Below are 18,004 nucleotides of genomic sequence, written 5' to 3' on the forward strand. Positions count from 1 at the left end.
TTAATGCCCATTATGTACTGAGAGAATAAGCGTTGAGCATATTTGTAACACATATATTAGTATGAATGAGGAGATATACCCCACTCCAAAGAATATGAAGTGCTCTGGGCGAGTGTGATGTCTGGATAGTAAACGTAATTTATTTGCGTGAATGAGGGGACGATACTCCAGTCAAAGGAATATCGAATGCTCTGGGTGTGTGTAATGCGTGGAGAGTAAAGTAATTTATTTGCGTGAATGAGCAGACTGTACCCCACCCCAAGGAATATCAAATGCTCAAGGTGAGTGTGATGTCTGGAGAGAAAATGTAATTTATTAGCATGAATTATGAGACTATACCTCACCAAAGGAATAATGAATACCTCTGGATAGGTATTATTCTTGAAAGTGAAAGAATTTATTAGTGTGAATGAGGGTACTATGACCATCTAGTTTTTTTTAATGGTAATTTGAGAACCTGAGGTAACAACAAGAGGTTAGCAAGAAACCAAGAGATAAGAACAAAAAACCCATGGAATTTTTCTTTTTATATGTAAAGGGCTGGCGATGATCACTAGAAGCTTGTCAGCCCATAAATACTAGCACTTCTTTTAAATAAGAGGACTATAAATTTTTCATCTGAAATACCTTGAACCATTCTTGCTGGATTATATTCACAGCCGTTTTCATATGCTTGGGAAAATCTTCAAACGGGGAATGTTGCAATGCATCGTTTAATACTTTCATTGCTCCTCTCATCTCCTTAGAAGGTTCGATTCTATTAACAAACCAAAACAGAATTAAATATTAAAAGCTGAAAAAAGATTACAAACACAAAAGGGCACATACTTTTTGTAATTCCGTGGCTTGGGAGATTGGGTGAGTAAAGATTCTAATTTAGAGCTGACAGAAGAACTGTCATGCAGAAAAGTGTAAGTTCCATCGTCAGAACCACTGCCACTATTGGTGTCATCATTTTTCAGCCTTAAAAAAAAATTAATAATAATAAAATAAATAATGGTAAAAAGTTCAGAAAAAAAAAACATAAAACCAAACATCCAAACTGATTAATTACTAAATTCCATCATTGCCGATACACTGCTAAAAGATTCAAATTTTTCTGTAATATTATAGGATTGTCTGCATTATATGTGTACATAAATATTTTGATTTTAACCCACCCTCTCCAACACCACATATCTAGAAATGAGGAGAACATGTTGGGACTCAATACGCACCCCTGTTTCATCCCAGATTCATGATTAATATTAAGCAATGTGAAAAGCAAAGCAATATAAATTTCTAAGAAAGCTAATTCTACGCTTGGCCTTTGCCCTCTTGTTTTTATGGATTGTTTAAATATTTGTATTTTTAGAAGTCTTTTCAGAGGATCTTCGGAAGAGGTCAAAACAGAGAAAACTTCCTTACGGTTTACGCCGAGCTTTCGACAGTTTTATACTGTCATCTTTAGGGCTTTAAAACCTTAATAGGAAATTAAACAACATGATGTTTTGGGCACAAAAGTACATTATGTTTTTTGGGGCTCAGCATCTCATATAAGTCTAAAAAACAATAAAATCCTCCTTTTTTTTAATTTTTCAGGTACATATGATCACAGTACGTTTCTTAAATATATATATATATACATATACAATTAACTTATTTTAAAATTTAAATAACAATAAAGTAGGATCACAGATCAAATCAATAAAGACCGATAAAAACAAACTCTCTACGACGAGGGGAAACAAAGGCTACGGGAAAAACCTTTTTCCAAAAAACATAATGTACTTCTTTAAATTTTAAAATAAGTTAATTGTATATGTATATATATATTTAAGAAACGTACTGTGATCACATGTACCTGAAAAATTAAAAAAAAATAGGATTTTACTGTTTTTTAGACTTATATGAGATGCTGAGCCCCAAAAAACATAATGTACTTCTGTGCCCAGAACACCATGTTGTTTAATTTCCTATTAAGGTTTTAAAGCCCTGAAGATGACAGTATAAAACTGTCGAAAGCTCGGCGAAAACCGTAAGGAAGTTTTCTCTGTTTTGACCTCTTCCGAAGATCCTCTGAAAAGACTTCTTGTATCCAGCAGGTCGATAATCTAGTTTCATCGTTACATTTGTATTTTTGTTTTAAGTGTTAGATGCATCGACCACTTTTCTACTCATGAATACTCTGGATCACTGTTTTTGGTCTTGATGAGAAAGTAAATTTAGTTGTTACTGTCAGCTTTTGACCTATTTCAAGGTCATCATCATCAGGGCTAAACAATCTTAAGGAAACATAATTAAGTTCACAAAATCATCAGTGATAAAAGAATGTCAATTCATAGACATATTTAATTGTTTTGCCCTGATGATGCTCTTAAAATAAGTCAAAACCTCGGCAGTAACAATCAAATTTGCTTTCTCATCAAGACCATACCATGAGCCAGAGTATTTTCTAAGTTTTTTCTTGAAGGCATTTAAAACAAAATTAATTGTTCTTCGAAGATTTTAACTTAAAAAACAGACATGTTGGCTTTTATGTTTTATAAGATTCATTTTTTTAAATTGGCTTATTTAAAAAATTAATTAATTAATCATTCAAATTGAGAATAACACAGGATGCCAACACTTAAATTCATTCAATTTTTCTAAAACTCCTTCAAGAAAAAGGCCTAGGAATAAGAAAAATTAAAAGTAAGCGATATTTTCTTGTAGTTTTCAGTCATCACACCACCACCATCATCATCATAGGTTGTGATGTAGATCATTATATAATCAATAGAAAAATGTGTAAATGGTAAAACCAACACAATTCAATGGGTGACTCACTCCGACAATTGGCTCGAATAATAGCAATCAAGAGAACCAACTACAACTGCTGTTTATATTTATACACATTCCAATTTTTCTTTATTAAATTTTACTGTCTTGATTAAATAAAATTAATTTTTACCTATTATTCACAAAATATGTGGGAAATCTTTAGATAAATAAAATAAATTTGTCTTTTTGTATAAGATATTTTATAAACTGTGGAAATAGTGATACTGATTACTGATTTATACAAGCTCAAATCTGAACAGAGTTGAGCCTATCGCTTCTCGCAGTCTGCTGGCAATTCCAGCTTTTGTAATTTACAATAAATTACCGGCAGGACTCAAGAATCACTCTCCCCGGGTGTTGGTAGTCTGGGGTCAGACCTTGTTCTTCTCTGATTCACTACTGGATGTCCTGAGCAACCTTTTTCTACATGGCAGACATACTCTATGTCCCAAACATAGGTGTATCTCAATCTTGCATGGCCTATCCTTATTCGAGTCAGGACGATGCCTCTTTGACGATTCAAATTCTCCAAGTATCACCATTCAATATTTAAGAGCTTCTTTGCCCATCTGACCGACCGACTGATGCTGCCATTTCCTTTTAACTAGATCTTTGATTGCGTTTTTAGAGTACGAGGGCCAGATTGTTCAGCTCTAAAGGATTAGGGTGTCCCAACCGTATGTGTAAGTCTATTAAGTAGAACACATCGTACAGCCCGTCTCTACACGGTGAACACATACTTTTTGGCCCAAAAGTGTGTGTCAATCTTGCAAGGTCTACCCTTAATGGGATGAAAAATGATCCCTCTTTGTACATTCAGATCCTCCAAAGGCCACCCACTGACCATGCTCTTGATATTTAACAGCTTCTTTGCCCATCTGACTGACTGAAGCTACCATTTCCTTTTAACTAGATCGTTGATTGCATTTTTTGTGTCTGAGGGCCAAATCGTTCATCAGCTCTAAAGGATTAGGAAGTCCCGACCTTTTGTGCGAGTCAATTAAGTAAGACGCATTGAACAGCCTGTCATGTATGTCAATCACGCATGGCCTATCCTTAATCGGGGTGAAAAATGATCCCTCTTTGTTGATTCAGCTCTCCGAGGGCCAAGCAAGTACCGTGTTCTTAATAAGTAAGAGCTTCGCTGCCGACCCAACCCACTGATGCTGCCATTTCCTATTGATTCCATTTTTAGCAACTGAAGGCCTGATCGCTCGTCAGGTACAGAGGATGAGATGTCCCAGGCTAACTCGCCCCATCTGCCTTTTGACCGTGGAAACACAACATTCCAGCTACTTGTTGTTTTATAGCGATTGACATTAGTGACATTTCATCAAAATACATTTAAACACATATTTCCTCTTTAAAAAAAAGCAAGGCGATTCAGGAGAAAGACAATGGTGAGATATGAATTTTTTTAATGCCAGATGTCAAAATTAAATGTTCATTTTTGACTGTTCCGAAGACTGATCAATTATAGTTAACGTTTAAATAGAATCTCATTCAATCCTGTAAGGTGAAAAAACCAAATAGAAAAAAAAGTTGGATAAAAAAATGGCATGCTTGATTTTTTGTTTTTTGCATACCTGTATATTTGGTGATTGTAAGATTGATATTCCTGCATACGGGTTTAAGTAAATGATAATGTTTAAAATATGAATAACGAATATTTTAAAATTTTGTTGACCAGAGATATTTGATTGTTTGAGACTAAGAACTAAAGGAAGGGCACGACCCAGTCGCGGAGCTGTTAGCTTATGATGATTCACAGACAGACTGGGTAGTGGGTAGTGACTGGTGGGTATGAATCACTATATCAAGTTGGAGTACAAGTTTTGTTTGTTTGATCCAGCAACGACAACAACCAGAATCGATTGTAGTCTGGAGTTAAAGTACAACCCCCAACCCTTAACGTGAGAGGGTGAAACCGTCGATAACAAAGGGTGATGTAACAGATCTTACCCCACTATTACACCCTTCACGTTCAAAATCGGTGCCGCCTCGGTTAACTATCTTTCGATGTATATCTCACAACATTATTATTTTTATTAACAATCGAATTTAAAGGTAAACCAATAAACTAATTAATTAAAGTAATAAACATCTTTCAAACATTCATGGACGAAAATATAGCCGTAAAAAAAATCGTTTATGAAAAAAATTGGAGTTTCTATGCAATCATCCGATTTATTAAACAAAGATGCCAGTTGTAACACTTGAAAACTAATTTGTTTATGATAAAATTTAAGGTTATATGCAATCTGTTGATCTATTAACCTAAGATGCCGGATTGTATCAAAAGAAAACTAGTTTGTTTATGCCAAAATTAAAGGTTATATGCTGTCTGTTGGTCTATTAACCTAAGATGGCAGATCGTATCGTAAGAAAACTATTTTGTTTATGATAAAATTTAAGGTTATATTCGATCTGTTGATCCATTAACCTAAGATGCCAGATTTTATCATAAGAAAATTAGTTTGTTTATGAAAAATTTAACGTTATATGCGATCTATTAACCTAAGATGCCAGATCGTATCATAAGAATACTAGTTTGTTTATGCCAAAATTTAAGGTTATTGCGATCTGTTGATCTATTAACCTAAGATGCCAGATTGTATCAAAAGAAAACTAGTTTGTTTATGCCAAAATTTAAGGTTATATGCGATCTATTGATCTATTATCCTAAGATCCAGAATGTAACGCAAGAAAACTAGTTTGTTTATGACAAAATTTAAGGTTATGTGCAATATCTGATCTATTAAAACACTCATCCTGAACATAGTTTGATCATTTATGAATATTTTACACACATTAAAAAAAATTGCATTATATGTTAAATTTTTTTCTAACTTGGTCACAACTTCTACATTATTTATGCACTACTACAAAACGCACACTATTACACAAACACTTAAAGTGTTTTGTTTTTCCATTTAGATTTAGAACAATTAAAAATTTCACTAACACAATACAAAACTAACAACACAAAACAAAAGCAGCCATCACAACTAAACTTTTCTCACCTGTCTAGTGTGGAATTCTTTAATTGGACTTCTGAAGTTGAGCCGACAACGCTCAAGGTTCGACCGTGTAATGGTTTAGTCCTAGGAAACCGCAATGTAAATGTATTTTAAACAGATTTATCAGATATAACAGGTGAAGTTCATAAGAGTTTCCTTTTTACTCAAAATAATTTAAATTTAGTTGAACATAGTTGTAAATAAATCCCATGCACCATACATCAGGAATTTTTATAAAGTTTATTTAACATGAGCTACAGTATTTTAATTAAACTGATTAATCGTCGAAGGTTGATATTTTAAAAGTTTAGTTCAAGGCCCTGTTCAGGGGTTTAAAGAAAACTATGGCATGCATCGAAGCCAACTTCTGTCATATTAGATGCAAAACACCCTAAACATGGTAGGTGATAATCAGTTTAAACATCAAACCTAGGAAAACTTCTCTCTTACCCTTCACAAGAGGAAGGAAGCTAAACCAAAAAGTACCCACTGTGAAAGATGAAATCTTAACTTAATCCAAAGAAACTAAGTGCCTAGGTATAACAATGAACAAAATAGTACATAGGAAATGTACTAGGGGTAAAGGGGTCGACTTTCTTCCAAGCAGAAGTCCATGCCATCCAACTCTTGAACAGATCAACATTTTTTCGGGGAGTCAGAACTGTAGAAGTTATATAGGCAACTTCATAAGGTTATGTTGAGGTCCATGCAATCCAATTCTGTGCATAGGAATTGATAAAGAAGAAAATGAGGGGTGCACAGATCTACTTTCGAACAATCAAACAATAATAAAAGTACTAAATGCATTTTAGCTACAAACCAGTCTGGGAAGGCTTAAATTGCCTAATAACACAAGGAAAACACAAGGTTACCCTGAGGTGGGTTCCAAGACATGAAGGTATAAGCTATTTCTCACCCTTGGGACTGTAACCACCACACACCGAAGAGTCCCAACAATATTCGAAGTTGACGTCCATGCAATCCAATCTGTGTGTAGGAGTTGATACAGAAGAGAAGGACTGAATGAAGACTACTTCCAAGTTGTGCTAAGTGCTACATAAGTATACTTTTAGCTCCAAAATAGTCTGGGAATGCCTAAAATTCCCTGGTGGAAAATACCAGGTTACTTTAAACTCCAGGACATGGAAGGGGCATCGTTGAGATGCCGATCATCAGATTAGCCACCTACTCCTTCAACATATTGGCAGTAATTAAGGCCAGTACATTAATGGCCAACATAAATGAACTGCCAATGTGCAGGGTGCCGATAGGCATAGGAGAATGCACTAAAGTTAGAGCTGGAAAAAGGTCTTGAAAAAGAAAAACTTAACAAATGGACAAAATGGACCGGGTATGAGGCAGGCTAAGAGATTTATAAATCTTCTAAAAAATAAAGGCAATGGAAATCCTCTCTTTCAGCAGGCAAGATTTGAGGAAAATTATAGTAATCCTCTATACCAGTTACTGTCCTCCAAATAATTTATATATTTTCTAGGGCAATATTTATAGTATAATGTTTAAATAGTTCTGAAATTGAATATAAAGAACTCAGATAGTATTGTTGGTATGAACTTACGGAGTTGGTAGATTCCTTGAAGGTGAAGGTGATGTCGGTTTACTGTTGTGCCTCTGAATTGAAATAGGTAGATATGACGGTCTTTTAGGTGTATTTTGTTGTACTGGCTTAACTTGATTTTCTTGTTGTTTCGCACAATTTCTACAGGGCAAATCACAAGTGTCGAGAGCTGTACTGACAGATTTCATTTTCATTGTATTAACCCCAACATCCCTTGCGAGAATAAGGTCTTCTGTATCTGTGCCCAGTGATTCTGACCTCACTTTAAGAATTCTATTAAAATCAAATGGTTCAGAGAGGAGATTGTCTTGCATGGTGCCTAATTCAGGGAAGTTTGTCGAGATTGTGAACCGCTGCACGTTACATTTCTGACACTCTTTTTGTTTTACGGTATCATCCGATACACCGACATCCCGAGTTTGACAACTTGCTTGACAAGTATTATCATAGACTCTGGGTACTGCTGAAATGGCGACATCTTGGCATTTTTGAGCAGTCTGTGAACTTGCGTTGCATTTGTCAAGTACTTTAGTAATTTCAACGGCTTGCACACCAACACTCGTCATCAATAACTTCTTCGTTAAGGCATTATTTAGTACATTTTTTTCATACAATTGAGTATTTTTTTTAATCTCTTCGTCTATATCTTCTTGCGTGAAAACTTGGTGACGGTTTAAGTTTGTCGACGTTTGTACATGTTTTAAATTACTTATAGTGGAAGTTTGTACGTTTTTAAGTTGAATTGTTTGCGTAGATGTTTGGACATTTTTAAGATGTGCCTTTTTTGCATCAATATTAAGTTTCACTTCCTTATCTAGATCTGCCTTTGTGTATATATCATTGACCAGTATTTCAGTTAACGTTTCGGCATTTTTCATTTTCAGCTTAATAATGGCTCTTTTGAAATTTAATTTTTCATTTACATCATCTTCAGTGAAAATATCGTCTAATTTAAGCTCTGTCGATGTTGCCGCATTTTTAAATTTGAATGATGGAGGCGTTCCGATAATCTTGTTCAATGAAATTGTGTCACCATGTTCTTGGTTTAATAATTCTTTAGTGCGTTCGCCAGTCGGTAGGGGGTCAGTTCCTGTCGATATCATTGCAGGTGTCATCATTGCTACCCCAACTTCTCTTGTTAAAACCGTACAGCCGACACCAACTGTCCTAGTGTGACAAATGTCATATGTACTAGTAGCAACATCTAAAACAACGCAAATAGAAGACAGTCAATCTTTGATTACAAGGGTTAACATACATAATATAACAATTTCAATACCTGATTTTGTCTTGATTTCTCTTTTCTTTGGCATTTCATTGCTTGACTTTAATGAATCGTGTAATTTAGAATTTTCCTGTTGTAGCTTTTGAATTTCTTCCTACAAATAAAAACAATTGTTATATGAATATTTTGGAGATACATAATATATCTATTTACTTTGTGAAAATCAGGTTTAAGGATAAATATGGGATGCATAGGAACCGACTTCTCTTTGAATCAGATGCAAAACACCCTGGACATTGTAGAAAGATGGTGTGAGAAGAGTTTAAATATCTACTCTATGAAAACATCTATCATACCATTCACAAGAGGAAGGAAGCTAAACTTAAAAGCACCCACTCGAAAGATGAACCCTTAGCTTTCTCCAAAGGAACCAAGTACATACAACCAACCTTGAACAAAGGGTTAAACGGAGAAGTCATGCAAATAGCATACTACACAAGGCCAAGATACTACTAACCATTGGCCAGAGAGGCTAAACCTAGAAGCACCCACTACAAAATATAAAGCCATAACTATTCAGAAATCGTGAGATGCGGTCTGGTGTGTGCATCTCACGATTTCTGAATAATTATCGACTAACGGTCACTAATTACCACATAAAGCCATAATGTTTTCCAAAGAAACTAAGTACCTAGATATAACCCTTTCTCCAAAGAAACTAAATACATAGGTATAACCCTTGAACAAAGGGTAAAAATAGAGAAGTCAAATAAATAGCATACTACTAACTATGAGAGGCTAAACCTAAAAGCACCCACCCTAAAATATGAAACCATAACCTTTTCCAAAAAACTAGGTACCTCTACATATAACTCTTGTGTTAGGCACTATTAAGCATAAGCCAAAGATTGTGCAGTAAAAACTGGGGAGAACAAACCTCAAGGTGTATGTAGGTTAATCACCAAAATGGTCAGACCTCTAGTAACATACGGAGCTCTAGTATGGTGGCCAATAACACTGAATAAGGAAGCAAATTGCCAACTCTAGAAAGACTAGCTTGTCTTGAAGAGGGATGATGCATACTTGCACAGCAATAGTGATGGAATCTGCACTTCACCTCGTATTCATATACAAAAGGTAGCTTTTGGATATTTCCACAAAATTCTCAAGAGAATTCTCAGATGGCTATAATAGTACTTGAAAAATGAGGGGAGTGCTCAACTTCGTCAGACCCTTTCAAGTGGTCATAGATATTTGGAAGAAAGACAACTTGGAGTTTCAAGAAGATGTTGGATGAAATTACACCACTCTAGCAAAATCCCATTAACTAACCAGTCAGTCTATTTTCCAAGCTGAGGTCCGTGCAATCCAGCTCTGGGCACAGGAGTTGATGGGGAAAATGAAATGTGCACAAATCTGCTTTCGGACAGTCAGGCAGCTATAAAGCACTGAAGGTGTATGTTTGTAGCTTCAAACTAGCCTGGAAATGCCTAAATCGCCTAATGGACCTAGGGAAACACAAGGGTACCTCAAGGTACCGGGACATGAAGGTATATGAAGGACATAGGCTGACCAACTAGCCAAAGATGGGGCACAACTAGCTGTGCTAAATTTGTAGCTGGAAAAATGGCTTGAAAAAGAAAAACTCAGGCATGTTAAGAGATATATAAATTTCAGAAAAAAAGCGAAGGAACTCTTCTCTCTCAGCAGGCAAGATTTGAGGAAAATCTAGTCTCAACTACCAACTTACAAAGGAGGGCAAAGCACAGAATAATAAAAAGAGAAATGCACAGAGAGTCACCGAGAGAAGAGGTAAAAATGAACTCGCCAGCAATAAACAAGGTGTTTATTAATTTTACTTTAAAAAAACTAAGTTATCTGTAATGATTTTTCAAAATTAAATGAAAAACAGTAGACAATCCTTATCTCCACTTTCACTCATCCGTGGTTGAGAACTCACTGATGAAAAATTGGTAGAATTCATCAAATTAACCACAGTGTAGGATGAAGAAGAGGATAAAATAGAAGAAAAACAGGAATAAACAATATAAAAAATTGAAGAAATTTTTGATTAGATGAACAATTGAAAATCATAAATTATGATCCAATAATGGAACAAAGCGTTAATGCAACATGATTGCTAACTCAAGGAATGGACCCTCTCCAATAAAATTTGCGACAGTTGAAAATCCAGACAAAGCAGCTTACTATAACGAGAAAGCTGAAAGAGCAAACTTTGCCAGTTCATCGTCATCTACTTCTAACTGTGGAAAGTATATTTTTTAAAATCAATGTTATCTTTTTTAGGACCAATGACGTTCCTCATTTGTTTTGATATCGTGCAAAGATGCATACCTGTTTATGTATGTATATACATATTGTTTTCCTGTATAGATTGTATTTTTCTTATTGAAAAAGCCTTAAAAAACAGTATAAGTTCATACATAATACTGATGATACAAGCGATATAGAAAGCGTCTGATTGATATGCAGATAGAAGAAAATGCTTTGAAGCCTGAAATTTGGTTTGTTTTCTACATCATAAATTCAAAAGTGGGTAAATGAATATTCCAAATGTATTATAACAATAAGAGGGTAATTAACTTGTTTCAAATTGAATGAATTTAATTAAAATACCTTTAATCCAGGAATCAATTTGATTTCATCCTCCAATTCCCTCATACGCTTTAAACTTGTAGCCATTTGCTTTCTAATGGTCTGAAATTTAAGAATTACTGTTATTACACAGAAATTTGCACCAATAATATTTAAAATTGGTATCTAATTGTGTGTTAATTGTTTAAACCATGAAATTATAATACATTTTATAGTAATTAATTTTTTCTTCAGTTTATTTCCTAATAAAACATTTTTTATTACGTATAACTTTAATTTATTTTTCTTCTTCAGGTTGTTTCTCTAGATTTGATTTTTGGTTAATGTTTTATATACGAAGAGACAGGTACAAACAATATTTATTTTTAATAATTAAATCGTTTTATAAATAACAAAATTACCTATAAAATGTAAATCACATTTATTCATGAATATACTTTCTATGGACCAGATAATAGTAAGTTGAGGTCAATAAAAATGCATGCAAACCTGGTACTTGACAATACCCAACATTCTTTAGAGCTGTACACTAAAGCTCATCGAAAGATGGCATCATCGGTGAGTGGGGTCTTCCGAGACATTGCATGTCAAGAGCATGACTTGTATATCTCCCCCCTGAGAACCTGAGCCGGAAAAGAGATATCATTCTTAAACGATTAAGAATAGGTCATATGCGGTTGACAAACACCCCTTATGTGGAGAAAGGTTGCATGATGTGTCCCACATAACAGAAGCTTGTCATGCCTTGGCTCCTTACAGAGAGCATGTAAGGCGGGCCACCAAATTTAAGAATGGTTCTTGGGCACAGTAGTGAGTTTCTGGATCCACTGTTTCGCTTGTGTGGTTTTTTTATTGCATATAACATCCGTTTTATATGTTTTGTTTGAGTGCATTTATTTATTAGTATGAGTGGTGAGGTGAAATGTAGCATCACTAATGCCACTCCAGCAGTGTATGTGTTTAAGGTCGATGGTGGAATAGCACATCAACCCTAATTTATTTTAGATTATTAATATTGTGTGTTGGTTGATGGAAGAATGTTGTGTACTCCACTGACTAATCAGGTTTGAATGTATTTATTGGTGCGACTGTATTATAAAAGTTAGTTAGTTCTAGGCTAGATTATAGTTTGCATGCAATGGGGGCTGAAATGACCTAGCTGTTAAAAGCCTTCTTGGAGTCTAACCCCATTGGTTAGGAAGTTAGGAATCTCCTAGATATCTGGCTTAGCGACCCAGCCAAATGAAGGGGTAGGTTAAAACCCCTGAGGTATAGACCCTAGGGTCAGCACATTGGGTAGTCACAACCCTTTGGGGCTAAAGCTCATTGAAACATGCTTATTTACAATTTGAATTTTTCTTAATTAGAGAAAAATCTGTTATAATTATAATTTTTAAAATTAGCTATGTTCTTGTGGGAGTTTATTACTGAAGATAGCGTGAAGCCAAAAGACAAAAACCATTGGGAGTAAACAATCCTAGTGCTCTCCGAGTTGCAAATCAACAACCACCACCAATTTGAATATATAATATGAATGGTAAATTGACCTAAAAGCTTTATTTGTTTTATGTTACTATTGAAACATGTAAAGTAAATAATCTATTGTTAATTTTAAACCTGCAACATCTCTGCACTTGCATTATTGACATCGCTGTGGGTTGTAACTTCCGCTTCATTTTTCGATATAATTTTTGCCTTTCCCTCATTTTCCAATTGACAGTAGCTTGAAGGAACAGAAAATTTATTTCGCTTCAAATTATATCTATCTAAACTACCTCCATTGTAATGAGAATTTTCATATTTTGGCCAGTCTAAAATCAACAGATTGTAAGGATAATATGTAAATATTTTAAAATAATTTTATACTGAAAGTAACGTACCTTTTGAGTTGTACACATGAGTTCCCCGAGGAAGAGATGTATTGAGTAAAGTCTTTTCAAAATCAATTACAGCCCTCTCAAGATCATCTTCCACATCTTGTGAACCTCTCGTTGTAATTTTTTCATGCTGTACCTAAACAGAATTCTTGTATGTTTGATCAAAAGCATTATTAAAAACCATGTTGAAAATTTCTATTTACGTTTGAGTAGTCTGTCAAACCTAGTAAGGCTTCTCGAGACGCTCTTTTTCGCTTGATATTACTGATGCGTTTTCGAGAAGTATCCGGCATCAACTGAGAATTTGTAATTGATTCGCAGTATCTTACAAAATCTAGATCAATGTGGTAGCCATACGGACAGCAGCAACATCTTCTTCTTCCTTTTGACAAATTTAAAGGGTAATTATTAAATGATTTTTTTTTAGATATGGGGGTTGAATAAGGATTTTAAAAATACACCTTTATAGAATATTGACTTTTCAAGTGTTTTTTTGCCAATTTAGAGGTGAGATATGATCGTTATTTTTGAGCAAAGGGATGACCATAGCTTTTATGAACTCAGTTGGAAATTTACCATGTTGAAAACCTAAGATTAAAAATATAAGGCAAAGGTTTCGGTAATCCTTTCCTCCAATGCGAACTCTACAGATCTATTGTGGAACTCCTATAAATTTTATAAACATACCTTGGAAAATGGTAGACTTTTTCATATGAGCCTAAGCACCCTCCTTGGTGCCACCTCGTGCACCTCTTTTGTGTGAGAATTGCCTTACCAATGTGGCTGTACTGTAACTGGGCTTTACATTCACAAAGGATAAGTACCAATGTTTCTGTTTCCTCCAGAGCTGTTTCTGTCTCTGCTTTGCCCATCTTCTTCAGATGATAGTTAAGAGAGCAGTGACCGGTATAGAGGCTTATAATTTTCCTCAAATCCTGCCTGCTGAGGGAGAATCCAGCCTCCTTCGCCTTCCTTTCTGAATGATTTGTAAATCTCTTAGCTTGTCTCATACCTGTTTGAGTTTTTCTTTCTCAAGCCATTTTTCCAGTTCCAACTTATGTACACACCCTGGTGCACCTAGTTGTGGTGCTGGTCCCACGGGTCCCTTTTTTTCTAATTGGTCAGGCTTCTATACCTCAATTTCTTCTATACCTTCATGTCCTGATAGTTTAAAGTAACCTTGTGTTTTCCTTTGTCTATTAGGCAATTTTTTCCAGAGTAGTTGCTATAAACATACCCATTTACTTCCTTTATAGCTGCCTGACTGTCTGAGAGTATGTAAATCTATGCACTTTTTGTATTCTTAGTTGACTGTGTGGACTTCAGCTTGGGGAAATTGTTTGGCTTAGTCAAAGGGGCTTTGCTACTGTATAGTTTGTCCCTTTTTATCCCAACACGTACTCCCTGCCTGTTCTATCTTCGATCCATCTGTTCTATCTTCCTATAAATCTTTACATGCTAAAATTCCTAGAGCAAGTTCATTCCTTTTTGTCTTAAATTTCCCAGATATAAATATCATACAAAAAGGATGTAAATTTTAACCAGTAAATGTTTAGACTTCTGGGATCTACTCTACATTTCACCACATTACACAACTATAGAAATAATAAAACTCTTGAAAAGGATTGAAATAAGCTTCAAACATTTAACATTACATATCCAAACAAAGAGAAAACCCAACTGTAACTTAGAAATGTGAAAATTGCATTTTATGTTCTTTTAAAATAAATAATATAGTATACTTATACGTTTTAATGGAAGTATTCAGTTTGATGTTAAAACATCTACGTACATTCAGGTGTGGCATATGAATATTTCATCCGATAAAAGAATTGTTTGAATTGTGACATTAGAAGATTAATATTTGAACAAATTGTTTCCAGATCTTGAATTCGACTTTTAACCCATATTCGAAATTATGAAATGCCACATTTTTATTAGTACAAAGTGTAGAAATTTTGATTACATGGGAACTGTTGGGATTCAATAAATCATACACATTTTAATCATTTAAACCAAATTAAAAAAAAAATTTACAATAAACTTAAGAAATTTGGAAGTTGAGTTAATATTTTGTATGGAGCAGAGATAGCATTTTTTGTGAAATGGTGTGTCAATTGAGCCTGAATCCATCTGCTAAGTCAAGTCCAACCATCTTAATGTCCAAAAATAGAAAAATTAAAATTTCTCAAGGACTGATTGGGAGATTATTTAAAATAATTTTGTTGTTGTTTTTAGAATGGAGAGCTCGTTTCAATGAGCCAGATAAGGTATTTTGAATAGCAGAACCAATAGCGCCAATGGATTTTATATAAAAATACAATAAATAAATAAAAATATAGCTTTAGAGAAGAATATTGTAGCATTGGAAAATTATCGCTTTCAATGGAACCATTCTGTCAATTTAAACAAATAAAAAAACCATGGTTTTTTGTAGGGAAGTAATGCTGGAACATAGGGTTCACTGGTTTTTCCAGGTCCAACGAATCAAATTTGTAAATTAGTATAAGTATCTGGGGCTCATCTTACACTAAAACTCTCTCAGACTCCTCAACATAAAAACATTTACACTGTCTGAATTTGTGTTTAATGATAGCAGCCTCAAACCACTCTTTCCAACCCGATTCAAAGTTTAAGGTATTTAAGGCTGAATGACAATCAATAGTGTGCTATGCTTTTCAGATTTAGGTATACCAACGTTTCGATTTAGTCGAATTCTTTCAATGTTTCTTTATTAAAAAAATATTTCTGACTTTAAACTACAAGCTCTACTCACACAACAACAAGAGATATGAGAAATGTGCTTGAGCAGTGAGTATTTGGGTCCTCTATCCCGATTGTAGGAGGACACAGGGTGTTTTATTGTTCACAATACTGATATTTTGTTCTATATTCCCTTTGAGATTGAATGTATTTATTAGCGTGAATGTGAAGTGAGAGAGGGAGGATGATAGAATTGAGCACCCCATCAACCCTTAAATAGGTTATTTATATGGTATATGCAAAGGGATTTGGATTTCGAATCGTATAAGGTATATGCAAAGGGTTGTTTGATGTGTTTCACTCAATTGAAGAGTAGTATTTCTACTCTATATGGAATCAATGTGAGAATTGTACTTGAGCAGCGAGTATTTGGGTCTCATGTCCCAATTGATTAAAGAAACAAGGCTGTTTTATTGTATACAATACCGATATCTCGCTCTATATTCCCTTTGAGATTGAATGTATTTATTAGCGTGGGTGGTGTTTGAGGACCATTAGTTCATGATTATTTAGAGATCGTGAGATGCAGTCTGGTGTGATCTGAGTTTAGGAAAAAAATTTTTTTTTTAAGTGCCAACATTCCCATCTTTATTGCATCTTCAGGGCCTGGGATTTATAAACATTGTTTAAATTATACAAATACATGTAAGATGTGAAAATGAATTTATACAATGATGTACACAATATAGAAATTTTAGGTTTAATCAAAATACACAGAAAACACACACTTTGAGTGACTACAAATCCTTCAATTAAACCTAAAACTTTAATTTCACATCCTTCATTGTTTCACATCCTTCATGTATTTGTACAATTTAAACAATGTTTATAAATCCCAGGCCCTGAAGATGATCTCAGTAAAGCTCGAAACGATGGCACGATAAAGAAAATGTTTTTCTAAACCTACATCACGCCAGACCACATCTCACGATCCATAATGATCATATTTATTAACATGAGTGTATAGCGAGGGAGGAAGATTGATAGAATATTGAGCACCCCATTGATCCTCGAATAGATTATTTATATGGTATATGCAAAGGGATTTGGATTTGTATAAGGTATATACAAAGGGATTTGGATTTGTATAAGGTATATGCAAAGGGATTTGGATTTGTATAAGGCATACGAAAAGGGATTTGGATTTATATAAGGTATACGAAAAGGGATTTGGATTTGTATAAGGTATATGTAAAGGGATTTGGATTTATATAAGGTATACGAAAAGGGATTTGGATTTGTATAAGGTATATGTAAAGGGATTTGGATTTGTATAAGGTATACGAAAAGGGATTTGGATTTGTATAAGGTATATGTAAAGGGATTTGGATTTGTATAAGGTATACGAAAAGGGATTTGGATTTGTATAAGGTATATGTAAAGGGATTTGGATTTGTATAAGGTATACGAAAAGGGATTTGGATTTGTATAAGGCTATGCGAAGGGATTTGGATTTGTATAAGGTATATGCAAAGGGATTTGGATTTGTATAAGGTATATGCAAAGGGATTTGGATTTGTATAAGGCATACGAAAAGGGATTTGGATTTGTATAAGGCTATGCGAAGGGATTTGGATTTGTATAAGGTATATGCAAAGGGATTTGGATTTGTATAAGGTATATGCAAAGGGATTTGGATTTGTATAAGGCATACGAAAAGGGATTTGGATTTGTATAAGGCTATGCGAAGGGATTTGGATTTGTATAAGGTATATGCAAAGGGATTTGGATTAGTATACGGCATATGCAAAGGGATTTGGATTTGTATAAGGTATATGCAAAGGGTTATTTGATATGTCTCACTCAATTGAAGAATAGTATTTCTAACATGTTCTCTATATGGACTCGATGTGAGAATTATGCTTGAGCAAGGAATATTTGGGTCCTCTGACCCAATTGTTGGAGTTTTATGCTGTTTATTATATATAGTTTTGATATCTTGTTCTGTATTCCATTTCAGATTAAATGTATTTATGATACATAGCGTGAATGTGTAGTGAGGGAGGGAGGATGATAGAATACTGAGCATCCCATTGTCTCTCAAATTGATTATTTGTATGTCCCACTCAATTGAAGAGAGGTAATCCTACACGCTCTCTATACGGACTCGATGTGAGAAATGTGC

At 34.5% G+C, this 18,004-nt stretch overlaps 2 protein-coding genes across 6 annotated transcripts in view; both read right to left on the reverse strand.

The window, feature by feature from the left end:
* Window positions 1-18,004, reverse strand: part of LOC106670480 (KN motif and ankyrin repeat domain-containing protein 3) — a 63,345-nt gene that overhangs the window by 4,761 nt on the left and 40,580 nt on the right. Inside the window, exons 3-11 of one of the 5 annotated variants that reach the window (XM_014400887.2) lie at window positions 13,320-13,498; window positions 13,120-13,252; window positions 12,878-13,050; window positions 11,261-11,341; window positions 8,678-8,777; window positions 7,399-8,602; window positions 5,826-5,906; window positions 829-963; window positions 628-757 (exon numbers count right to left, since the gene is read on the reverse strand). In XM_014400887.2, coding sequence (XP_014256373.1) covers window positions 628-757; window positions 829-963; window positions 5,826-5,906; window positions 7,399-8,602; window positions 8,678-8,777; window positions 11,261-11,341; window positions 12,878-13,050; window positions 13,120-13,252; window positions 13,320-13,498 — 2,216 coding nt within the window. Of the gene's footprint in view, window positions 1-627; window positions 758-828; window positions 964-5,825; window positions 5,907-7,398; window positions 8,603-8,677; window positions 8,778-8,836; window positions 10,474-11,260; window positions 11,342-12,856; window positions 13,051-13,119; window positions 13,253-13,319; window positions 13,499-18,004 lie in introns of those variants that run through there. The other 4 variants (XM_014400886.2, XM_014400888.2, XM_024230434.1 and 1 more) reach the window with 4 other exon arrangements.
* Window positions 13,589-15,007, reverse strand: LOC112128400. Its single transcript, XM_024230435.1, has 2 exons — window positions 13,804-15,007; window positions 13,589-13,704 (listed from the first exon to the last, which is right to left on the reverse strand). The coding sequence occupies exons 1-2, from the start codon at window positions 14,124-14,126 to the stop codon at window positions 13,689-13,691; spliced, it is 339 nt and encodes a 112-aa protein (XP_024086203.1). The 5' UTR covers window positions 14,127-15,007; the 3' UTR covers window positions 13,589-13,688.

Source organism: Cimex lectularius, unplaced genomic scaffold, assembly GCF_000648675.2.
Source record: "Cimex lectularius strain Harlan isolate CLEC.00 unplaced genomic scaffold, Clec_2.1 scaffold31, whole genome shotgun sequence".
Classification (NCBI taxonomy): Eukaryota; Metazoa; Arthropoda; class Insecta; order Hemiptera; family Cimicidae; genus Cimex; species Cimex lectularius.

Bases quoted from the DNA above. Each gene is read 5' to 3' on its own strand.
- LOC112128400 (XM_024230435.1), bottom strand. From the start codon at position 14,126: ATGAGACAAGCTAAGAGATTTACAAATCATTCAGAAAGGAAGGCGAAG.